General features: G+C 41.6%; 1 protein-coding gene across 2 annotated transcripts in view; it reads left to right on the top strand.

Moving 5' to 3' along the window:
• Positions 1-26,024, top strand: part of TJP1 (tight junction protein 1) — a 259,849-nt gene that overhangs the window by 216,593 nt on the left and 17,232 nt on the right. For both annotated transcript variants that reach the window (XM_068991334.1, XM_068991333.1), the window contains exons 9-19: positions 56-203; positions 12,624-12,763; positions 13,696-13,801; positions 16,525-16,675; positions 18,689-18,797; positions 19,966-20,185; positions 20,414-20,598; positions 20,694-20,789; positions 23,071-23,153; positions 23,860-24,070; positions 24,377-24,477. In XM_068991334.1, coding sequence (XP_068847435.1) covers positions 56-203; positions 12,624-12,763; positions 13,696-13,801; positions 16,525-16,675; positions 18,689-18,797; positions 19,966-20,185; positions 20,414-20,598; positions 20,694-20,789; positions 23,071-23,153; positions 23,860-24,070; positions 24,377-24,477 — 1,550 coding nt within the window. The remainder of the gene's footprint in view (positions 1-55; positions 204-12,623; positions 12,764-13,695; positions 13,802-16,524; positions 16,676-18,688; positions 18,798-19,965; positions 20,186-20,413; positions 20,599-20,693; positions 20,790-23,070; positions 23,154-23,859; positions 24,071-24,376; positions 24,478-26,024) is intronic.

Raw genomic sequence — 26,024 nt, 5'->3', positions numbered from 1 at the left:
GCCTTATATTTTACTATAATCTTGGGAAAATAAACAGCACCCTTTTGTTTAACAGATATTTCAGAAATCCAGTCACTGGCATCAGACCATTCAGGTCGATCCCACGAGCGGCCTCCCCGTCACAGCCGCTCTCGGTCTCCTGACCAGCGGTCTGAGCCTTCCGACCACTCCAGACACTCTCCACAGCAGCCCAGCAGTGGCAGGTAACCACTCTCTGTTGTGTAAAGGAAACAGTGGTGTGTGTGCTCGGTGCATGCTTCTAGTTTTGCTTAGAAATAAAACTAGAAGATGGATTTTTTTTTTGATTACTTAAATTTGCTTTGTGTTTCTCTATTAGTTTATGTATTTCTTACCTAGAATAACAGAGGTCAAACTGTTTCATAAAAGGCCAAATAGTAAATGTTTTAGGTACGTGATCCAAATCTTGTCACTCAGCTCTGTCTTAGTGGCTCAAAACTACTGTAGACAGTATGTAAATGAATGGACATGGCTGTTTTCCAGTAAAACTTAAAAAAAAAACAGTTGGCTCTTGGCGGTAGTTTGCTGATCCACTCACTGCATTAGAAGATGCTAACAAGCTTTAGGAGACATTAAACATGTATGATAGTGTTTTTTAGTGGAGATTAACCTAGACTTTTGTTTTTCCCTTTAAAGTACACTGTGTGGTATTTATGTCAAAGGGTCTGCCATGCTAGTATTATGTGACTTACCTGAGTTTATGTTCTGAGGGGGTCACATACACATTTGAGAATCTGAAAAAAAAATGATGATCTTTCTCTCCAGAAAGATGGACATTCACAGATACATGTAGCATTTTACGTAAGATTTCTGGACGTGCTCAGGGCTCTGTTGGCCAACAGTGGACCTAGGTTTTAGCAGCAGTCCACGTGGAGCTTTTCTGTGTGCACTTAGTCAAGTCCAGAGCTGACCAGTTTAAGACTCACGGTGATTGTTTGTGACTGACTTGCATGAGGGCGGTGGTCACCTAAGCCATGGAGTCACTAAAATTGCCAAGAGAAACAAAAGAGATAGAATGCCCAGAAGTGGGTACGGCGAGTGTTTCCCAAGGATGCTGAGGAAGAGGAGAGCTTTCCTGAAGACTGTCAGAAATCACCCTGACACAGTTGTTGCGCACTGTTGATTTTAGCTGTTTGTGAAGCTGCTTCTCTCTGAATTTCAGATTTTAGATTTATAAATTGTATTAACCCTGATCTTTGTGATTAACATTGTAATGATTTTTTAAGGAATATTATAGTACGTCCCATGCAAAACTGACTAATACCTGATCACTAGTTTTAACTGCTGTACGTTAACATCTTAATTCTGAAAATCTTGCTGACACGGTGCATCCCTTACCTGGAAAGGGACAGCTGCCCGCAGCACATACACAGCAATAGAGCTGACGCCCGGATGAGTCATGGGGCGTGGTGTACTCTTAACACAGTTCTCTCCCCTAGAAGCCAGGCTAGCAGCAAGCAGTTTGGACATGATTTTCCTTTAAAAAGAAAGAAAGACTCATCAAAATTTTGGCCATTTGTATCTATTGTAACCAAATTCTAAACTTTAGATAGGTCTTTTTACACCTTCATTTTTTCATTTAGATTTCCTAAATATTCGGCATCTGTAACTTTAAATGTTGAAGAGGGTTTAAAAAAATTTTTTTAGGTGTCTTCCTATTATATTGGAGTGTTTTACTTCTCTTGGGAGCCTCAAGTATTCTTTATAGGTGACACCAATTATATGAGATCTTTGAAAAATACAGACTCTTGAGCCTGCTTCTGAGTTCATCTGGGATGGAGGCAGGGAATAATACTTTAAGTTTCTAATATAATAGCATTCTCTTCTGTGTGTTACCACATAGCAGATCCTAAGGAGAAGACAGTACTTTGGCTACAGAAGACAAAATGTCTGTAGATTTATTTTCATATGTTTGTGCTGATAATATAATTCCTGAAAATTTAAGTAGCCTGCCTAAAGGCAGGATGAAAAATAGTACCAGTTGCTTAAAGGTTTTATTTCCTCCATAAAGTTACTATTAAAATCCAGACAACTGTGCAGTTTTAATTTAGAGGGTCCTTGCATTTTGAGAAACACTTTAGATATCAGTTCAGTCACTCAGTCATGTCTGACTCTGCCACCCCGTGGATTGCAGCACTCCAGGCTTCCCTGTCCATCACCAGCTCCCAGCGTTTGCTCAGACTCGTGTCCGTCAGTCCATGATGCCATCCAGCCATCCCAGCCTCTGTCGGCCCCTTCTCCTGCCTCAGTCCCTCCCAGCATCTTTTCCAATGAGTTTGTTCTTTGCATTTGGTGGCCTAAGTATTGGGAGTTTCAGCTTCAGCATCAGTACTTCTGATGAAGACTCAGGACAGATAGGATGGACTGGTTGGATCTCCTTGCAGTCCAAGGGACTCTCAAGAGTCTTCTCCAACACCACAGTTCAAAAGCATCATTTCTTCGGTGCTCAGCTTTCTTTATAGTCCAACTCTCACATCCATACATGACCACAGGAAAAACCATAGCTTTGTCTAGACAGACCTTTGTTGGCAAAGTAATGTCTCTGCATTTTAATATGCTGTCTAGGTTGGTCATAACTTTTCTTCCAAGGAGCAAGCGTCTTTTAATTTCATGGCTCCAGTTACCATCTGCAGTGATTTTGGAGCCCCCCGAAATAAAGTCTGACACTGTTTCCATTGTTTCCCCATCTATTTGCCGTGAAGTGATGGGACCGGATGCCATGATTCTAGTTTTCTGAATGTTGAGTTTTAAGCCAATTTTTTAATTCTCCTCTTTCACTTTCATCAAGTGGCTCTTTAGTTCCTCTTTACTTTCTGACATAATAATGGTGGTATCATCTGCATATATGAGATTATTGATGTCTCTCTTGGCAGTCTGGATTCCAGCATGTATTTCATCCTACAGAGTAAAATCCTAGTGTAAAAAACACCATGGAACATCCTAGTGTTGTTTGTTTGAACAGATGCTTTTGTTTTACAAATATTATAATTCTGCAATTTAAAGTGATAGAAAAAGACGAGTGAAAAAAGTTTCAGTTTAGTGTGTCAAACACTACTGCCCCCCTGGATTTCTGAATATCTTTGTGTTTGTAAGACTGCAGTTACCTGCAGAGAGTAGTAACCTTCATTTTGTCAGAAATGGAGTAACCTTCTGTTGTCAAAAGCAACAGAATGCAGTCGTCTCTTTGGACTTTGAAGCCAGTTTTCCTGGGTTTGAGCCCCAGCCTGTCATTGGTTACTTGCACCACCTGGAATCCCTCTCTGAGCTTTAGTTTCCTCATTTGATATAAAGAAGGCATCATACACCACAACGTTGTGAAGGGTGATTGGAACACCTGGCACAGATATTGGCGGCTTCCTTTATTACAGTGATTGGTAGTAGGAACAGTTCATGCTGTAGACTGTCCACATAGCTTTCTCATGTGCTCACATTGACCATTTCTAAGATGATTTCCTCATTCTGTAGGCTAGTCAGTTTAAGCTAAGGATCAAGTCCAGGGTTATGTTGTTGACAAGAGAATTAAGGCCTCTTGGCCTTTTGACTCAAGTGTTTGCCCTTCCTGGAGTAGAGAAAGAAGGGGAAGGTTACTCAAGGGAACAGAAACCTTCAGAGCCTTCCCTTGTTGTGACCTACGTAGGTTCCTCTACGTGATGTTCTTTTCTTAGAGAGCTGAGTTCTGAGTGCAACACACTTGCTCTCTTCTTAGAATCAGATGAACAGTGTACCCTTATTGTTGTCTTGAACAGCAGCTGGCAAACTGCAGCCAGATTCAGCCTGCTGCCTGGTTTTGCAAATAAAGTTTTATTGGAACCCATCCTACAGTGTCATAACTATGAAAAGTTTTTGGCAGAGAGTGCCTGGCCCACAGAGCCATTTACAGAAAAAGTCTGCCAGTCCCTCCCTGGTCTAGGATGTTAAAATAGTTTTGTTTGTAAATTAAAAAATTAATATCTGTATAGAGAGTGTTGTTACAGTGATTTTGTTAAAGCACTTGGTGCTTGTTGCTAGGTTCTGTATATTTTATTCAGTGTCGTTCCACTGCCTGCTCTGGACTGCGACTCTGCTCAGGATGGAGCTGGGGGTCCTCACTGGGGCACTGCCTCATGCTGATTGGCAGGACTGTCAGTAAGGGGACTCATCACTATAGAGTATTTGAGGTGCAGAGTGAGTTCCAAGCCTCTGCCTGGCTATACTGCACTCTCCCTAGTCATTACAGTTATTTAACAGGCTCATTTTGTGAGTTTTCTCTGTAGAAGAGCAACATATTGTTTATGCTTTGGATACTGTTTTAACGTGACTCTTGTGCTACTGATTTGTCATAAGCGGGTACACTGTTGAAAAACGCTATTGCAGTAAAAGTTCAAACTAATTCAGATATGGTTCATATGTAGAAATTTTGAATTGTAAAGGTTATGTTTTGTATTACTTAGTCATTTCTTATATCCATATGTATATATGGAAAGAAGGCCTCTCTCTGGCCACCTTGTCTTCAGGGGAGCCAGTGAGAAGGCGCTGCAGTGGAGGACAGGTCAGAGTAAGAGAGAGAGGACAGCTCTCAGCTTGTTGGGAGGACAGCGTGGCAACCAGTGGGGTGGACCACAGAAGCAGAGGAACCGGTGCTCTGGAGTCCTTGGAAATTTTTCTCTTTTTTCCGGTTTTGGAAAATTGGTTGGGGAGAATGTGAAACTTTAAAACAGTTGTTTCTAAGTTGAATTGTTACTGAAGGGTGGATTCTTTGTGTAATGTTGGAAAGTGAGTGGAATGTTGATGACCCATCCCGAACTTCTGTTATTGAGGGTAAGCACTGACTGTTATTTTCAATCCTTGGGAATTTTAGGTAACCGGATTAGAACTCCAGAGTGACCTTTTGTTTTTCATACTCTTTGTAAGGGAACAGGCTGAAGGGAGAATCACAGTTAATAACAGTTCTCTAGTTAATGGAGACCCCCGTCTAGTGATGTTGTGGATATTATGTAGTGATGGATTTTAACCTCTAAGCAGAGATTGTGGGCCCAGTGGCACCAAAGCAAGCTTAAATATTATAGTTTATTGTCACTGTTTTTAAAGTAAAAAGTATACATTCTATTTATTCCATCAGTTGGGAATTATTTTCTTATACAAGTACAGTATAAAACATAAAGTAGTTAAAAACAGACCGCTCCACTTACATATGAAAGTAGTAAGTATGTGAACTTTTATTTCCGCTTTTAAATAATGTAAGACAGTTCTTTATTCTCTTTGAGAGAATGTTAATAAAAAATGAAGAGTGTGGTAACTTAACACTGGTCTTGTTATAAGATCAGCCAAATATCCTGCACAGTCAAGGGTAGTTTTACTCAAAACATTACTCCAAGTGCCTAACAGTCATCGAACCAGTGAAGCCCTGGCAAGGATGCCCTTCCTTCTTAGTTTTTCTCCAGTCATTCCTTACTAAAAGTTGTTCATTTTTTCAAAAATTACACTTGCAGAATGATGGGTCTGTTTTCTTTCTAATTCAGGTGGCTACGTTACAATGTTGTCAACCATCGAAACAAATGAACACGCAGGAGGAGAATCTCTGTGCAGACTGATAGGCATCATGAAAGCCCCTTGTCGCAATGAGCAGTACAGTCATTATTTCTTCAAAAGCATATACCACATGTATTTCTAGAAAATGTTGCAGTGTATAAAGAATGGATTTTAAATTGTGAGAGCTTAGCTTGCAGATACAGTTCAGTGAATGTATGGTGGTCATTCCTTGCTCTCAGCGTGCTCAGGGGCAGCTCTCGCTTCTCTGCCTGAGCACCTACCCAGAATCTCCATAGCGCTCACTCTGCCTTGCTCACCCTCTAATCCACTGTGCCGTGCTGTAATTTTTGAGTTGCTGTTGAGGAGAAACTGCAGTGTGTAATATCTGTGTGTTTGCATATATAACTTAGGGGATTAACTGGTGGGAGCATCCTGAGTTACCAGACTTGAGTGCACCTTGGTGTTTCTTCCTCATATGTGTTAGGGGCCCATCGTGCTGAACTCTTGTCAGTGGAGAAGAACTTGGGAGCCTGGTTTAAGTTACTTTCTGAGTTTCTGATTTCTACTATTAGGGGTGAGATACTCCAGTGGTCTTTAAAGGGCACCTAGTTTGTATTTTCATTTTAAACTATGTAGTTCTTGCCAATCTGTATGCAATAAATGTTCTGAAAAGAAAGTATAAAGTTGCTGTCGTAGGATGAGTCATTTCTTAGGTAACAGGAAATGGGCTTTATAAAAGGATGTTTTATTACAGTGAACATTCAGCCTCAGTTTATTTCCTATATTCAGATTATTTTTAAATAAGATATAACCAGTCCATTAGGAGGTGTTTGAGAGCTAGAAATCAGAAATAAAACTTGAAGAGTTGCCAGTCTGCTATATTTCATCAGGGTCCAAGAACCAGCACAGTTTCAGCAGAACAGGTTTAATATAGAGAGGTTAAATATAACAAGATTGAAGCGACAGAGGATTAGCCAGTAGAAAATGAAAGAGAACTCTGGAGAACGCCAGGGATCACCCGTGAGGAGGTCAACAGCAGTGGTGCTGAGGTGGAGCCCGCCCCACGCGCCCGAGGCTCACTATGGGTGTCGCTGGGTGGACTTACAGGGAACCTGCCCTCCGAGGGCCCAGGGAAAGCAGTGCTGGAGGACCTGTCTTGTCAGAGACCGAGTGCCTGAGTACCCTCGGAAGTGTCGGAAGCAGTGGCCTGCCTGCCTGCTCAGGGGACTCGGAGGAGAAAACCCCTTCCCCTGTTCCTGTCTCTCCAGGCCCCTCTGATCCAGCTGCCTGCCCTCTGCCTGCATACCTGAAGTCTTGCTCTTAAAGCCATCTGTTACTGATCTGGTTGAGTGTGTGTTAATCTGCTATTCTTACACAGAGTTGACGGGATAAGACTTAAGGTTCTTTCCATTGAGTTTGTTTATGTGACTAAAAACTCTCTCATAGACTTTGTCTTAACAATTGTCTTCTACAGAACTTTGGGGCTTCCCAGGTGGCACTAGTGGTAAAGAACCTGCCTGCCAGTGTAGGAGACCTAAGATTCTCATCCCTGGATCAGGAAGATCCCCTGGAGGAGGGCATGGCAACCCACTCCAGCATTCTTGCCTGGAGAATCCCATGGACAGAGGAGCCCGGCGGGGTATACTCCATAGGGTCACAAAGAGTCAGACACGACTGAGCAGCTAACACTTTGAAATACACACTGGAGTTTGATGGCTGAGTACACCAAAAAACAATGTGTGAAGTGAAGTGTAGTCGCTCAGTCGTGTCCGACTCTTTGCGACCCCATGGACTGTAACCTATCAGGCTCTTCCATCCCTGGGATTCTCTAGGCAGAAATACGGGAGTGGGTCGCCATTTCCTTCTCCAGGAGATCTTCACAACCCAGGGATTGAACCTGGGTCTCCGCATTGCAGGCAGACTCTTTACCATCTGAGCCACCAGGGAAGCTCCTAATTTATGATTACTTACTGATTTATTGTAATTGATTATGATTACTTTATGATTCTTAATATTTAAGTATATTGAGTTAAAATGTATTATTTGATTTTACCTCATTTATTTAATATGAGTTTTAGAAAATTTCAAGCTACAGAAATGACTTTCTTCATGATTCTATTAACAGCATGGCTCTAGATCTATATGTATTGAATAATGCCTCCACCTTCTGGTAGATAATGGAAATGCACTAAAAAGAATAATGATTTTTTAAAATACTGATCATGTGACCAGTTTAATAGCATGATGTGAGTTCCACTGATCTGCAGTGTTAAGGTGTAGTAATTACGTTAATGAAAGGTGGTAGTCAGAAAAGAATGAAAATTAGCCGAAAATGAAATATTTGTGGGATTTTTGTGTGCTGTATGGAGCAGGAGCCCTATTACAAGGCCTGGTTACCATTGGGGAGGATGGTCACATTAAAATATTATCTTTGATTCTTAGTTATCATCAGTGTTACTTAGTCACGTTATAGATTCAGGAAGTTTTTTTTTCAGTTACAGGAGAGGAAGAAAATCAGTTGGAATTGGAAATTGTTTTTTAAACTTACAACTTAAAAAAAGCCTGTTGGTGCATGTGAGCTTTCTCTGGTCAGAGAGAGCGGGAGCTGCTCTCTGGCCATGGTGCACGGGCTTCTCGATGCAGCTTCCTCTGGCTGTGGAGCGCAGGCTTCAGTAGTTGTGGCACAGGGCTTGTTTGCCCCGTGGCATGTGGGATCTTCCCAGACCAAGGATCAAACCCTGCATTTGTAGGCAGATTCTTAACCACTAGACCACCAGGAAAGTCCAGAAAGGTGATCTCGATTAAACAGATAGTTTTAAGCCAGTTCCAAAGCAACAGAATTCTGTAGAACTATTAAAATTATGTAGTTCTTTAACCTTGATCTCTTCAAAATGTTCATATATACATTTGTCTTTTTAGAGCAAAGAATGCAAGAAGAATTTACTATTTTGTATTGCCCTTTTTATTATGAATCACCTAGAACAGTTTGCAGATAGCTTAATTGTATTTAATTATACTTAGACTAATTATATGTGAGATATTAATACGTAGTGTCAGTTCCTCAGCCGTGTCTGCGTCTTTGCAACCCCATGAACTGTAGCCCACCAGGCTCCTCTGTTCATAGAGTTCTCCAGGCAAGAATAGTGAGTAATTCAGTGGAGTGAGTAGTCATTGCCTTTTCCATGGAATCTTCCCAATCGAGGGACTGAACCTGGGTTTCCCATATTGCGGGCACATTCTTTACCATCTGAGCCACCAAGGAAGCCCGCCCCATTATTACATAAGCAATGGCAAAAAAGTTTAACCTTTTATGATTTAAAAGTAGTTCATTCTGGTTTGAGCTAGAAAATATCTTGGCATACTTGTGTGTGTATGTGTGTGTGTATTTTACTAAAAGACTGTTTTACTTACATGCAGCTCTTTTAATATATATTATTTAAAACTGGAATACACTCTCCCCAGAGTAGTTAAACTAACTTAAAAATGGAACTCTGAAAACTTTTCGTATAAAAAAGTGTATGTTTTATTCTTTCAGGAGGACATCAGGACGAAATTTTTTTCCTGGTAAGGGACTGCTAATAATATGCACTGTGGAATTAAATTCTTTAAAGTTAGACTTAATTTCATCTTTAAACAATCATTATTTTAAAATACTTAAAAACTTTTCAGTCTTTCATAGGAAGATGTGATCTTATGCACTGACTGTAGCCCACCAGTCCCTCTGTCCATGAGATTTCCAGGCAAGAATACCGCCATGCCTCCTCCTCCAGGGCATCTTCCCCACCCAGGGACTGAACCCATGTCTCCTGTGTCTGCTGCATTGCAGGCAGATTCTTTACTGTCAAATTGAAACAGTCAAGATAAATCTAAGGTTTCTCTGGGCTGCTCTTGTATCTGCATCCCGTTTTGTGAACCGCTGTCACCCCCATCTGTCTGGTAATTCTGCACATGGGGTGTGTGTGTGCACACTTATGCACGCATGCACACCTGTGGGAAAAAGTGGTCTTTAATACCTCGGTGGTGTCTCACCACATGTATTCTGTATTTGCTCTTCACATTTTGTTTTGGGGCTATTTTCATATCTCTGGTTACAACACTGTTTCATTGTAAGTTTAAGATTTTAGTTTTTTATCTTCAGTTATGAAAGCATTGTATGCTCATTAGAACAAGTGGCACAGGCCACAGCTGCCAACTCCACTGCATCTGGATCTCAGACTTGAAGTAAGCTTTTCTCTGTACTTGTGTCGATGTTTAGCATCATATATAGAGTTTCTGTGTGTCTTACAAAGAATTTTAAAATATCAGGCTCTACACGTTATTCCCCAGCTGTTAGCTTATTTCACATAACACAAGGTAAGCATCCTTTTAGCTTTTTCATTTGATCAGAAATTTTCCATATTATGGAAAGTCTGTTTCTAGATCTTTTTCATTTTTGTCCATGGGTTCATATATTGGCTTTTTTAATTGTTAAAATACTTAAAGCATGTGTTGGCATTTAAAATTTTTCATGCTTAGTGCCACATTACTTTCCAAAAGTAGTGTTTACATTTTTATCTTGCTGGTAAAATTGGAAGTATATTTAATTTACAATGTTAGTTTCAAGTGTGAAGGAAAGTGATTCAGTGATACATAAGTGGCAGTGCTTTCATTTGTTTCTCAGAATTCCATGTGTACCAATCTGATGGCTGCAGAATGGTAACTTATTATCAGTTGATTTCCTGACTAGTAACTGACTATCTTTTTTGTGATATTACCCATGTTGAATTTCTTCTTTAGTATATTTCTGGTTCATTTCTGTTGCTCATTTTTCTGGGGTGTTGTTTTTTCATGGCTTTTGAATTTTTATCTTGCTTTTTAGGGAGATCTCTCCTAGTCTAGGTTTGTATAGATTTATAATTTTTAACACTATTGTTGTAGAGATATTTTTACCCTTTCATTTCCATCTGATTGTTGAGGATATTTAATTCTCAGTGTAATTAAAGTTACTTCAATTCAAATAATTTTTAATATTCTTTTATACTCACTAAAGTGTTCTGCCAGTATTTCCGGGCACTTTATTGCATGATTCTGTCATCCGAGTCATCAGATAGTGATAAATAACAGTAATGTTGGCAGGTGTCACTGTGCTGTTACTGATTTTAGAGCAAATAGATTCAGTGTTTCACTGCATAATGTGATAATAGCTCTTGGTTTTGGAAAATAATTTCATTATTATGCTGCCTGATCTTTGCTTTATTTGTGACTTTTATTATGAATGGCTGTTGATTGTTTTCACACGCTCATTTGACCAGTATTAACTTTTTCTGTAATGTTTGAATAGAATTATGTGGTAGACTTCTAATGCTGAACTAGTCTTGCACTCTTGAAACAGCCCTGCTTTGACCACTGTATCAGTATAATAATCCTCTAATACAGTGTTATTTTCCCTTAGTATTTTATTTGGAATTTTTTCCCTCCATTTATCTTTTAAAATATTTTTGTCTTCTCATTTGGTAATGTTAATTGTCAAGATTTGGGTGTTAAGCTTCTGTTAGCCTAAGGTTGAATTGCTAATCACCAGAAAGTTGAAAAATACTAAATAAAGATAGGTACATGAGATTTTTATTATACTGTTCTCTGTATGTATGTATGGGATTTTCTACAATAAAAAGTCTTTACAAAGAGAGTTAGGGAGCTTTCTATATTTTTCTGCGGTCTAGGATGATTGAAGAAAAATATTATTGGGTTTTTCAGAGTTGGGAGAACTCAGCCATAAAATCTACCAATACGTTAAATGGTAGATCTTGATTTATCTTTTTATGTGAAGCATATGTATTGGTCTCTCTCTCTCTCTCTCTCTATATATATATATATAGTTGGTATTTTTCTGGGGGAACTGTTGGTGGGCACTGAGTTTTGTTTATTGCTAGTTGAGCTGCTATCAGAGTAAATATTCTTATAAAATTTTCTTGGACATGAATGTGTGTGTTTCTTCAGGATAAATCTAAGGGTAGGATTCCAGGTTTTTGTGTATGTGCTTTTTTTTTTTTTTTTTTTGATAAATAACTCCTAGTTTTTGCTCAAGTAGCTGTACACTCTTTTTTTGTGTTTACAAATGGCAAGCCACTCCAGTGTTCTTGCCTGGAGAATCCCAGGGATGGGGGAGCCTGGTGGGCTGCCGTCTATGGGGTCGCACAGAGTCGGACACGACTGAAGCGACTTAGCAGCAGCAGCAGCACACTTACTTCTACTGTCCTTTTCCAAATGTCTGTATCTCCATGTTGTTCTTACAGCTTGATATGATTGGAGAACTCTCATGAGTAGTAAGAGCTCTAGTTTTCTGTATTTGCATTTTCCTCGTTACTAGTGAGGTTGAATATTTTTTATTTATTGTCTGTAGGTTTATTCACTCTTTATTGGTGAATTTCCTCTTCCTAGTGGTCTTTTTTCCTCAATTGTCTCTTTTAAACTGATGTGTAGTTCTTATATAGTCTAAATATCAAATCCTTATTATATGTATTGTTGGATAAATGTGTAGTTTTAAATTGAACTTCTGTTACATTTTGTTTGGTCAGATTGCTAATATTCAGTTGTTTGGACTTAAAATTCATTTGGTTCTACATATGACATTTTTTCCAATTATTTTCATACCTTTTAAAGCTTTTTATGTATTTACTTGATATATTATGGCTTTTGTTAATTGAGACTTACTTCAAAAGTATTTTTGATAATATAAAAATTTTTAATATATTTTATGTTTAGGACTTTATCTGAAGTTGATTTACTTTTATGTCACTGATACATGTAGTCAGCTAGGGTTTCTAGATTAGTGAACAGTTCTGACACTGCTTATTACACACTGTTCTGTTCCAGCAGCTTTGGCCTGCTCTTCCATGATAAACTTTGGTCCTGCAGAAGTAGCTCTCCATTTTCTGTTTTTCTATGTGGATCTGTGGCAGTGCTACTCTAGTTTTAATTAATGAGTTTTTTACAGTATTTTGATATCTTTTAGAGCAAGTCCTTTGTCATCCTTTCTTGACGTTGTCTTGGCTGTTCTTGTACTCTTTACAAATGATTTTCACGGTGTGCTCATAACTTTCTGTTTTATTGATGTACAGTCTCCGGAGCAGAGAAGAAGAGAGAATTTCTAAACCTGGGGCTGTCTCAACTCCGGTAAAGCATGCAGATGATCACACACCTAAAACAGTGGAAGAAGTTGTAGTTGAGCGAAATGAGAAGCAAGCACCGAATCTTCCAGGTAAGCCTCGCCTATGAAATACAAAGTGCAGAAAACGTTCAGTCAGACTAAACTGTTGTACAATTTACAGAATTATATTTACAGGAGATACAAAGATGCAGTTTTTACTACTGCTACTATTGCTGTTACCTACTACCCATGTAGGTAACTACCCGTGGAATTTTTCTGTAGTTACAGCATTTTCTATGTGGATAGGAGGTCACTGTAGATGAGTAGGCATTCTTGAATGTTTTTCAAATTTTCTACATAGAAATTATTTGTGGTTCACAGCTGTTCACAGTGAGTGAGGTTGTTTTTCAAACACTGCTCATTAAAGGGAAACATTAGATTGACTTCAGACACTTTTAAAAGTTATCTTGCCAGTGGACAGTGTTTTCAGAAACTGTTTATGAAGTGTACCTTGCTGAGCTGGATACGAGACCACATGTGAAAACCTGCAGGGTTCTGAGATCCTGCAGGGTTGCTTGAAAGGCCTAGAGGTTCCGATTCTATTGTCCCTCAGGTCCTGCTCCCGAAACCTCTTTCTGCTCTGCTTGCTTAGTCACAGGTATGTGTATATTTAAAAATAAATTTTACAATAGTTAAGAAAGTGACAGTCCCAGCAGAGAAATGTAGGGATTCTCTCTTCATACATTATTCTGTTATTCTTCCCTAAAAAGTAGATTTTTTAAGACTTTAACAGCTGGAGCTATGGAAAGCACAGGTGATCATGTGATGTGCATACATACATGTTATGAAGATGTCAGAATATATGACTATAAAATGTACCCTGATAGATGCATATGTAGTATATATGTCCCCTGTCGGGTTCTCTGAACTTCCATTTGCACTGTATTTTGCAGACTTCTTGTTTGGTTGTGCAGTGGGTGCTTGCACTGTTATTCCATTTTGCACAGTGTTTCCTGCACAGTTTAGATTTTCTCTTCTTTCAGAGCCAAAGCCTGTGTATGCCCAGGTAGGACAGCCAGACGTGGATTTACCTGTCAGTCCATCTGATGGCGTCCTGCCCAATTCAACTCATGAAGATGGCATTCTTCGGTAATGTGGCTTTAAACTTGTGTTGTTCTCTCTGCCTGTTTCTGATCATGGTTTAGAGTGAGTGTTCAGTTGTGACCTGTATTACAAATGCTTTTGATACATAGTGTGTGCTGCATAATGCTCTGATTAGACTTTCGTTTGTCTAGTTTCTAAATTGTTTATATGATAGAATCAGAGATTAGAGGAAAACATACTTCTTTGGATGTTTAATTCTTTCTCACCACTATTTTCTACCTAGTTTTTGGATCAGAAATTAGAAAATTGTTTTCTGGACTTACGTAGTGGTCCATTGGTTAAGAGTCTGCACTCCCAATTCAAGGAGCATGGATATAACCCCTGGTTAGCAAAGCTCACACATGCTATGCAGTATGACCAAAAAGAAGAAAACTTTCTAGTTAAACATGAGAATTTTCACAGGCATTCTCAATCCCCAGCTTTAAAAAAAAAAAAAAAAAAACGACAGTGTTTCTCCATCTCAACACCTTGACTGAGGCCAGATAACTGTTTATCATGTGAGTGTCCTATACACTGTGGGTGCTGAGCAGCATCCCTAGCCAGCAGTGGTCAGTAGTATGCACGTGCACACACACACACCCTGGTTGTGACAACTAAAAACACCCGCAGGTGCTGCCAGATGCACCCGGATGCAGGATCACCCTGATTAAGAACCTGCTCTAGATCAGTCAGCACCTCAGAAATCAGTGTTTGATTTCCAAACATTTCATTACGTTGTATCTTATATACTGAGACTGAGATGTAGATTTTATATCCAGATTTCAAACAGTCGTGATCATCTAGTTTTTTGATGCCTCTCTGATAAGGGGAGAGGTGACAGGATGTGAATAATAGAAAATTACCAAATCTCCTAAAGTAAGTTAGATCTAGACCCCTGCTCTCATCTGTTCTCTGTGCTGAAGGAAATTGGGTTGTTACCCTAAGACCCAGCATGGTCTTGAAATAGGTGGGAGTGTCACAAGTTTAAAATTACACATTTTAATATTAAGGTAACTGATAATTCAAAATTTTATAAATCGGAAAGGAATTATCTTCTTGTTTTTCCTTTCTTAAGACTTGCCTGAGCACTTTCCTGACTCTTTAAGGTTTACCAAAACTTTGTTAGATTCCAGAGACTTGTTTGCCAGAGGAGCCCTCAAGGACAGATAAGGAGAGAACTGAGGAGTAGTCAGGGTTTGTATTTGGGATTGTTCACTCACACTCTGTGGATGTGTTTGAGGCAGAGGCTTCTGCTGCTGTGTGCGGTCAGTACAACAGAGGGCCAAGAATAAAGGACCCTGACTCGGTCACGTGACCCTGAGATGGAGCCTGGAGCTGTTCTCGAATGGTGGTTTTTAAAAGCCAGATCTTCCTGAAGGACGCAAACTGAAGTCCACGCTTGTTACCTTTTGAGGTGCTCTAGGTTGGTCAGTGTTGAGAGAGGACTTAGGGCCCCAGAATCTTACGGACTTTAAGGGGGTGCTTAAAGAGCTCTCTGGATAGTTGACTTTGGGAGAGGAGGCTCTTGATGCAGGTGGAAAAGTAGATTCCACCACAAGCAAGGGGCTCACCGTCCATGATCCTTAGATTCGGGGAACCTCCTGTGCCACCAGCCCTGGCAGTAAGTGACCTTGTCTGATCTACATGCTCTCAGGTTTCTGCCCAGTTCATGGTTAGCTCATGTGAAGAAAGCAGATCAAGTCCTAAAAGCCAAGGTGGTCTTTAGTTGGTTTAAAGAAGTAGGCATCAGTCTCTGTCTCCTCAACTCATTCATTCATTGGTTGATGTGTGTTTTTAGTTACTACTAACTTCAACTTATTTGTTCACTGTTACTTTAAAAGAACTTTTCTACATTTCATGTCCAGATAGGTGTAAAAGACTTGTGTCTTCTTGTCTCTGAATGTGGGATGGCTATGGAAACCTAGAAGGGTAATTGGTAACTATGTATGTAATTTGTTATTAATTACCCAAAAGGGTAATCTGTAGTTACTAGTAGCCATTCTTCTGTGGCATTCTTAGTATTTGTTTCAGGAGTGTCAGGAGTTTTGACCCTGCACTGATGGTAGAGGAATTAATGTGTTTTCATTAGTTCTGCTCCATTCTTTCCAGCATGAAGAGATTAACATGGGCTCATCCAGAAAGGGTGGATGGTGAGCATTTTGGTTTAAAGTTCAAAGGGGCCTCAGAGCAAGTAATCTGTGTGAGCTACTGCAAGAGCCCCTGGCTGTGGAGCTTGAAAAGCACTGTCTGTCAGGCACAGTGCCTAGAGCTTGATTTTGACTCCTGGTATTAGGGAAATTTGTCAGTATACACTTCAGTTTCTACCTTTGTACAGTAGGACTTCTCAGTTACTCGGTAGAGATGATATGATATGAACTGGGATGGGAAAAATGGAACAGTTTTTAGCCATTGTTAATATATATATATCGAAGAGTCAAGAGTTGGGAAAACATGTTTTCATGGAGTAATTTTACAGTTATTATGTAAAACAGTACTAACATATTACATTTGGATATTTCAGAACTTATTTTTGTTAATTAGAATTAAAGTGCTATTAAATCTGATTTTGAGTTCTAATGCTAAATTTTATCAAGTAAATTAGTGGTGTGGGGGAAATTTCAGATATGATGGTCCTTTGTTTTATTCTAAATATGGTTTTCATTATAGCAGTTTGCTGTAACTGTTTAAGCTTCTCTTAACTCGTTCAAATGAAATACTTGTTTTAACAGGCCCAGCATGAAGTTAGTAAAATTCAGGAAAGGAGATAGTGTGGGTCTTCGGCTAGCTGGTGGAAACGATGTTGGCATATTTGTAGCTGGTGTTCTCGAAGACAGCCCTGCTGCCAAAGAAGGCTTGGAGGAGGGCGACCAGATCCTCAGGGTATGTCCATGATCAACTCACATGGCTTCAGATACTGAGGTCTCCAGAGCAAGGCCTCAGACATAGCAGATCTGTTATGATGAGCTTGTAATCTGTGTGAAAGAACGTGGGGCTCTATCAGGTCTCCCCTTCCTGCCTCTGCTCACGTCTCTGTTAGGTGTGTCTGCACAGTATGTGGCTTTGGTTTCATTTTAATCACTCATATCTGTAGAATGTGGAAAAACCAAGTCTTGGAGCTTACAGTGTCTCCCAGTTACCTGCAGTTCAGCTGAGCATTCCTGCTGGCTGGACTCTGCTGTGGGCCCCAGCCTGCCAGCAGGACAGCACAGGTATGCAGCCTGTGGCCCCCCTTTACCCAGTGATGGCTCAGGTGTGCCAAGACGGGTGTCCACTGGGTACATGTGTAAGCCGCTCTTGTTCTGAAGTTTCACATCCACAAGGATGCGAGTCCAGGAAAGCCCAGCTTAGATGCAGTGTGCCAGTGGGCTCTTTGTGTTTTTGTTTCTTTTCCATAAGCAGTGTTACCTAGTAACATAGTACCATCTTTATTCATCTCCTCTCTTTTTAAAATATCCAAACCTCCTGCTGGATGGACTGCATCCCATTCTAGTCGGAGGACCAGCTCTCAAGTGGGAGTTCCCGCCTCACCTCTGCTCTGCTCTCTTCTTCCTTCCTCCTGCCCCAGAGTCTGACTGCTCTGTTCTGAACTCTTTCCCTGCCTGTTGGTTCCTCCTCTGCCTTTTTTGTCTTTCTCCTCTGGCTGTTGCACTTGCAGATAAGGTGGCGCCCTTCCCTGCCTGCTTGTGTCATGAGGCCTTGCGGCCTGCCTGCCACCTTCACCACGGCTCAGGGTGGGTTTCCGTGAGGCACCACCAACCCGATGGCATCTTCAGCCCTCGTTTTTCTGTATTTCTTACTCCTGTTTTAACCTTAAGTAATTACTTTCTTCTTTGGAGTCCATAATGCTGTCATTCTGGCCCTCCTACTGGATAAATGTTTCAGTTCTTTTCCCACCACCTTCTTAAAATCATTCTTCTGAAAACCTGGCGCATGTTCAGCAACCCCCTCTTTGCTCTTGCTTCCCTGTCTCCATGCTGGGTTTGGTCACTTGAGGCAGCAGCTCGCAGTCAGAAACCGCCCTCCGAGTGTGGGGTGAGCTCCCTCAGGTTGTGGCGGCCCCCCGGTCCCCCTTCCCCTTCACACTCGCATGGAAGGAGGTCAGGACATTGATTGGCTCAGCCTGGCTGATTTCCACTTGATGTTGTATTGACAGTGTTTCTATTTTCTCAGATACAACATTGATAATTAAGTAGACCTATTCTCTTACCCACTCCATATGCTATTTGAGGTAATCATGTGTCATTTAAAAATATTTTCTCATTATTTATTTTTGTTTTGTATCATTAAGGTACTGCCTATTGAAACATTTTCTCTTAATGTGGAAAATTTCCAGAAGATGAATAGAAGGAAGTCTCCCTGTTACCCTGCATACAGTCACATGACATTTACGTTAGGTCCTCAGGGGTGTCTGATACGAGTGAGCCCTGGCCTGGCAGACTCTGAGCCCGTGGTGTACACATGCTCTCACTGAGGTAGCATAGCGCACACGCGGTTTCCTTCTGATTGCTTCTCAGAGTCCTAAGAAGTCGGGCTCTGTTACACAGTCTGGACTTTAATTTCAAAGTTTAAATCATGAGATTTTATAATAATAAGTCATTGGAAGTAGATGTTGGCTTTCTTGGTCGGAACTGGTTGGAATTTGCAGTGTATAATCTCTAACATTGTGTGGCATTGTCACTGTTTAAATGAGTTTATACTTTAACTCACTTTATTTACTTGGTTTCTGCTTGTTACAAACTAGGGTCTTTTCTCCAAAAATAAATATTTTCACTTTTGGAGATGTGATATTTCTAGAGTAGATAAACTCTAGAAATACTTGTTTCCTGTGCAGTTAAATGTTTTTATCGTCTTAAAATATGGCCAATAGCAATTAGTGAAACGTTATTTTAACAGGTAAACAATGTAGACTTCACAAATATCATAAGAGAAGAAGCTGTCCTCTTCCTGCTTGACCTCCCGAAAGGAGAAGAAGTGACCATATTGGCTCAGAAGAAGAAAGATGGTGAGTTACTCTCAGGAAATTGAGAAAATAAAACTGGAGATGCTGGACTACTTAAAAAGGAATTTTAATGTTAATGTTTTTAATAAATCACTGAAAGCCGAGTGATAAATGACTTTGTTAATGCCACGGATTTTGTCATTTAGGGGCACACAGCCTTTACACTGTGGGGCTTCCATGGTGGGTCAGTAGTAAAGAATTCTGGCAGTTTGGGAGATGCAGCTTCGATCACTGGGTCGGGAAGATCACTGGGCCTAGAGGAGGAAATGTCCACCCCCTCTAGTATTGTCGCCTGGAGAATCCCATGGACGGAGGAGCCTGGTGGTCTACAGTCCATGTGGTCGCAGAGAGTCAGACACGATTGAGTGACTAAATAGCATCACAGTCTTAACGCTGTGCTTGTGAGCACAGCACAGTAATGGGCCAGCCAGAGTCCCTGGGCTTCAGCTTAAGCTAGAGTGCCATCTATGGGAAAATTGTATACTCTTCCACAAAGAACTGTACATGGGCAGCTTCTCAGTTTTGTATTGATGTTTTCTAAGCAATATGCTCTGATGTTTGTTGGCATTAGTTTCAAGAGAATGACTAATTTTCTGTGATTAAGAAGATGCACTTTTCATTTAGAACAGACAAGGTCTCTCATGCTTGGCACTGTTGATGTTTTGAACCAAGTAATGTGGTGAAGGCCGTCCCGTGTATCAACACTTGAGGCTGTTTGAGGTGTCCTCCCTCTGCTTACTAGGTGTCTGTACACACACCTTCTTCCAGCACATGGTTGCTGCTATCAGAAATGTCTCCATGCATTCCAGCCCTCTCACCTGACGGGGACCGGGTTGCCCTCATTTGAGAGCCATAGTTAGCGGGAGCGTCTGTGCAGGGCTGAGGCGGGACTGTTAGGTGACTGAAGCAGGAAGCGCGTGTGGCTCTGGACAAGTTGCCTGCTGGGTGTCTGCAGCAGTTTCCTCATCCAGGCGGGGGTTGCCGAGAGTCACCCATGTCATGAGCTCACAGTGATGCCCACGAGACAGAATATTTAGGAAGGAGCTGCTGTTAGTTGGATACAGTTGCTTTTGTCATTGATAACGTTATCAATAGAATCTTCACCTAATGTATTCTGTTCATGTTAATTTCTTTCTCCACTCATTATTGATTATATTTTGTTTCCATTTAGTTTATCGTCGCATTGTAGAATCCGATGTGGGTGATTCTTTCTATATTAGAACCCATTTTGAATATGAGAAGGAATCTCCCTATGGACTCAGTTTTAACAAAGGAGAGGTGTTCCGTGTTGTGGATACTCTGTACAATGGGAAGCTGGGCTCCTGGCTCGCCATTCGGATTGGCAAAAACCATAAGGAAGTGGAACGTGGCATCATCCCAAACAAGAACAGGTATGAGCGCTCCGCTGTCTCTCACAGAGCAGGTTAGGGAATGAGGAAAAGGTTTCAGCCCCACGGGGAGTCTTCACTGTACTCACCATGTCTAAGACTGACCTAGCTTTATAAACTCCTTTAATTTAAGCATGAAGGTTTCCATTCCATGTGAAGTTCTGTCCAGGGTTTTGACATTGTGTTCTACCACAAGTCTTTGTGCATTTTGTTCTGTATTCTCCTGTGTAGAGCTGAGCAGTTAGCCAGTGTGCAGTATACACTTCCCAAGACAGCAGGGGGAGACCGCGCCGACTTCTGGAGGTTCCGTGGCCTGCGCAGCTCCAAGAGAAACCTGCGCAAGAGCCGAGAAGACCTCTCGGCCCAGCCAGTCCAGACCAAGTTCCCGGCGTATGAGAGGGTGGTTCTTCGAGAAGGTAGTCTATTTCCTGCCAACCAGCCTATATTAATGTCGGTTTGCCTAAGACAGATAAAGCATAAACTGTGCTTCTTTTTATCTGAATCTTCTCAGCTGGATTCCTGAGGCCTGTAACCATCTTTGGACCAATAGCTGATGTTGCCAGGGAGAAGCTGGCAAGAGAGGAGCCAGATATTTACCAGATCGCGAGTAAGTGATCTCGATGCAGACTTTCAGTGGGGCTGAGGGTGCTTCTTTACTAGCTACTCCTCTAAAGGTAGGTCTGACCCATTCACCTAATAGAAGTAACACTTTCGTAAGTGACAATTTGCCGCTGACCCCACGTGTTTAATTGGAGGGAAACCTGAGGGATGGTGTCCTTACTCTGCCAGGTCCCTGTCCCCTAGCCCACAGTCACATTTAATCCTGACAGTATCCCGGGGCAGTTGTTGAATGTTCACCCTGAGTGAGGCAAGCTGGGTGCACTGCCCACCTCCCCAGTTGGGGCATCACGAGGACTACCGCTTAAGTCACTCACTCGGCTCTGAACCCAGCTCTTTCTGGCTCCAGCCCAGCCTTTTCAGTCATTAAGCAAATAGAGAACTCAGATATCAATGTCAGAAGGTAATAGCAGCATGGTTATGCTGTTGGTCACTGCAGACATTTACAGTGTTTTGGTGTTAACGTGTATTGATACCACGTTTAGATGCTGAGGAAGTAGTGCTCTAAATGCCTTACAGGGTTTGCTTGCAGATTCTTTCAGTTTCCTTATTTTAACTATCATGGTAGTTTAAATCCACAGACTTAGTTACGACCCCTTAGGCCTGCTTTAATTTACATGTAAAAACTTTAAAAACTTTTTTTTCTAATTAGAAATACACCATTTTGTATTTGGAAAAAATTAGAAAATTAGTTTTGACATATTCATCATCACCCTCAATTTTTACCTTGTTGTATTTTCCTCCACCCTCCCCACCCTTCATACTTTTATGAGGTTTCATACTGTTTAGAAAAGTGAATATTCCATTTTCCTTCTTAGTGGGTAACTCATGTTTTCATTTTATTATCTATTCTATAAAAGTCTGTGGTTTGATTAGCCTTTGTTTTTATAGTTTGTTTCAAACTTATATTTTACTAATACAGAGGGTGCATAAATCTGTGCAGTTTGTTTGCTGGGTGTAAACACTCCAGCACATAGCTGTGTGTGTGTGTGTGTGCGTGTGCGTGTGTGTGCGTGTGTGTGCGTGTGCTGGGTTCATTAGAGTTCTGGAGACGGGTGGGCTCCCTGCTGCTGCTGTAGTGCTCTGACTGCCCCTGTGGTGCCGTGAGCTCCAGGGGCTGGTTTACATGAGCAGGGTGTTGCCTTTGTATTTGTGTTGTATACATTACTTTTCATTTGCTTGCTGGTGAAGCTGAATGAAGACATGTGTGTCCTGAAACTCAGAAGATGCAGACAAATGATAGTAAAATTTGAGCAATTTAGAAAATGTTTACTTCTGATTCTCCACTCAGTTTGTTAAGTCTTTTCAGAAGAGATCTTTTTTTGGTTGTGCTTATAGATAGCACTTTGCCTAAAGAAGTTGGTGGTTATAGATACCACCCATAACCAAGCTTAAGTCTTTTTAAATTTAGGAAGAACAAGTGTGAAGACCTACAGAGTTCTGTCTTAAGGACTAATTAATGGTTACTTTAATTGGGTTTATTCTAAAACCAGGGTCTTAACAAAAGGGGTTCAGATCACTTAGTTATATACCCTCTTTGAATCGAATGAGAGTCTTTGAATTTAGAAACTGGTAGCATTTTCTCCAGCCAGAATTCCCAGGTGGTCTCCCCGTCATTGCCTGTGTCCAGTGGACTGGAAGCTAGTCCTCTGTCTTGTGAGAGCCTCGTCCCCCTTATTACTCAGCCTGACCTCCGCACTTCTACATCTCTGCCTTAGAATAGCTGGAACATTTTTGAAAACATGCATCTTAAAAAACTCACATCACTTTAAACTTAAATATTTGGACCAAACATATAATTTTACTTTGTTGACTTTAATGGAAGCAAGTTCATCGATATTAGTTTTTTAAAGCTGATTTTCAATTGAGAGAATTGCCGTTTTGGCAATTTCTCTTGACCAGTAGACAATTTATGCTGAAGTTCTGCTTCCTATTAAAATGTTGTTCATTGTGAAGTATTACTTTGGTGTTGTGAGCACACTGCATGCAGTGTTGCTCAGCTGCTGGGTGGCGGCACCTCTGGGATCGTGGGTGAGCGCCCACCCGCCTTCTGATGGTGTGAAGCACTGATGTCGCCAGGTGCTCCCAGCCGGGGCAGCCCTAGAGAGGACATGTGGCCCCAGTTCTATCACCGTGGGTCGGGAGGGACACGGGACTGCTGCTGGCACCCAGCAGGTGGAGCCCACGGTGTCGTTAGTGCCCAGAAGTCGAGGGCCTGGTCTCACCAGTGGAAATCTGATGTTTTGTTTCTCTCCGGACTTCCTGACTAGAAAGTGAACCTCGGGATGCAGGAACCGACCAGCGCAGCTCTGGCATTATTCGCCTCCACACAATAAAGCAGATAATAGATCAGGTACGTTCCTAAAAGTTGACCTGTTCATTATAAGCTGTGGGATGAGTCTGGCTAAACTGAAAGTAGGAAGTAGTTTCTCTCAAGTTGTTACTGGCATACCGTGAGAAAATTAAGCCAGACACTGTCACGGCTGGTGTCAGGGAGGGTAAGCAGTACTTGCCTCAGAAGATGAGCTGTCACCCCCACAGGAAGGGATCCAGCGTCCTCGTGTGGGCAGTCTGCGGCTGTGACAGGGGGACACTTGAGGTTGCCCTTCGGTGCTCAGATGATAGGAATGTGTGTTAGTCACAGGGTTATGTCAGGACCATTACAATGTCACACTTACTTTCACTCTCTGCTCGCAAGTATTGGGGCCGTCTTAAAAGTGAGCTGCCAGGAGAGGTGGCAAGATATAGAAATGGTAAAGACTCCTCTTTCTAAATTTAATGTGTTTCCTGCTGTACGTGGTTTTAAATATCTTTGTGCAACTCAATTTATAAATTAAACATTGTGAGTAAGCACAAATAAAAGTGAGCTCGTTAAGACTTTCTGCCTTATATAGGGCTAGAAAGTATATAGCATTAACTTGAGAGTACACCTTTTCCTGACGTGCTCCTGAGACAATTTGGAGCTAAACGTCTGTTCCTATTGGAACGTAGTCTCGGGTAGGACTTCTGAAGGTGATGGTTCTCAGTTACCTGTGTCTGCTTTCTCCTTCTATCTTTAGGACAAACATGCCTTACTGGATGTGACGCCCAATGCGGTTGACCGTCTGAACTATGCCCAGTGGTATCCAATCGTGGTATTCCTGAACCCGGACTCGAAGCAGGGTGTGAAGACAATGAGGATGAGGTTATGTCCAGAATCTCGGAAAAGCGCCAGGAAGTTATATGAGCGGTCTCATAAACTTCGTAAAAATAATCACCATCTTTTTACAAGTGAGTACGTTAAAGCCCTTCTTTCATCTTACAGTTTCTGTGCAGTAATACGTGGGCAAAGATGTTGTTATTTAAATATTAAAACTCATATAACCTTTGCCTGTTTTGCTTGCTCTTGTGTTAATGGCTGCTGTTGATGGAAGGAAATGGTTTGGTGCCAAAACAGACATTTCCAGGGGTGTGTCCTCAGATACTGTCTGTAAGAGAACTCAGTGGTGGAGGCTGAGCTCTAAGCAGTGTTGAGTGAATTCTTATTTGGTGGCAGTGTTCTAACCAGAGAACAATGCTGTTGTTGTCTGTTTTCAGCTACAATTAACTTAAATTCAATGAATGATGGCTGGTATGGTGCATTGAAAGAAGCAATCCAACAGCAGCAGAACCAGTTGGTATGGGTTTCTGAGGGAAAGGTAAGAAGTTTCCTATTGTTAACCCATTTGACAACTTATATAAGAGAAGCCTTTGAGACACCGTTTTCTACTTGGATCAACGTATTAGAGGAATTGGGGGCTTCAATGTCTAGGCCTTCACAATTTGCATGTGGGGTTATGGAGTTCTTTTTGGTAGTAAAGGATTTGGAAGTTTCCTGCCCACTGAGCTACCATCCGGTGGTGTTCTCTGTCTCAGAATGATGTGGAAGAGCATGGCTGAGTTCCAGCTCCACCCACCTGACCAAAAATGAGTGTGAACCTGGCTTTCTTCCTCCTCTGGAAATAACGGGCTGAGTGGGCTCGGTGAGGGTCCCCAAACTGCTGTCCTTTGCATATGAGATCCAGGACTTGTCTGGAGGAAAAGGCAGGGAATGGGCAGGGCCCACTGTCCCTAGACCCGGCCCTGAGGCAGCATGGACACACAGCCGCGTGGTGGGGGCTGGAGGGCCTGCAGTGAGGGGCTTGGCTCTGCTGCTCGCTGCAAGCGTGGGCCTGTGTCCCTCCCTGAGGGATTTCTGCATCAGTACCTGTTAACTAACATCCCTGAGACACACTGGAAGAGTCAGGTTACGCAGCCCAGACTTTTGGCTTTGCATTCTGGTGTTCTGTATAGTAGCATGCACTACTTTTTGCTGTTGGCCTGTCTGGGCTTCTAGCAGTTCTTAATGGCACAGGATGTTGATTTTGTTGGGAGTTAATACTTTTCTAAGAATACACAGTTAAAGAAGCTTTTGTTATAAACGTGTTTTGCCTTCAGATGAATACGTTGTTAGTGTTTCCGCTGCTAGGGAAAGTTGAGAATGTCTCTTCTCTTTGTTTCCGTGTTTCCTGGTTGGCTTGTTTCTGCTGTGTTTTCCCCTGCACGCTCCCCCTTACCCTGCCTGGCTGTGGCCCCTGAGGCCAGTGCAGTGCATGCTGCATGCTCAGTACCCCTGCTTCCTACCTGGAAGGCACCACCTCTGCGAGAAGAGATGTCCTAACGCTGACATCTGGAGGTGGTGTTGGCTGCTCTCACCCATAGTCACGTGTCAGTACCACTCACATGCGATCATGAGACCCCCCCTGACCACTGACGTGTCAGCCAGGAACGTGATAGACAGATAGAGGTGGAGCAACTCACTGCAGCACTTCCCACAACACACTTACTAACTTACTGACTCTGTGGCCTTGGGTGAGTATGATCACTTCCACTCCATACTGACCATCCAGGACAACACAATTCCGCTAGCAGCCTTTGTCAGCTAGACTGTTAGCAAGCCAGCTATTAGTTTATAAACGCACAAAATATACTTGCCTACCTGAGAGGTTTTTTTATTCCACAAATCTTAGTTTTATTTCTCTGATAATACAGTGTGGTTCCTTTGCTTGGATTTTAAAATGAAGGTCTAACTCCCCAACTATTTTTGTGTGTGAGGAAAGCTAATAACAATTAATTAAAATGACCTATATTAATAGGTCTCATAAGTCATTTACTGTTAGAATAATAGGTTGATGCTCTAAATCAGAAAAGGTGTTATAATTTAAAT

The sequence above is a fragment of the Capricornis sumatraensis genome, chromosome 19 (assembly GCF_032405125.1).
Source record: "Capricornis sumatraensis isolate serow.1 chromosome 19, serow.2, whole genome shotgun sequence".
In the NCBI taxonomy this organism is placed as follows: domain Eukaryota; kingdom Metazoa; phylum Chordata; class Mammalia; order Artiodactyla; family Bovidae; genus Capricornis; species Capricornis sumatraensis.
This window is presented reverse-complemented; position numbering and strand designations above follow the sequence as displayed.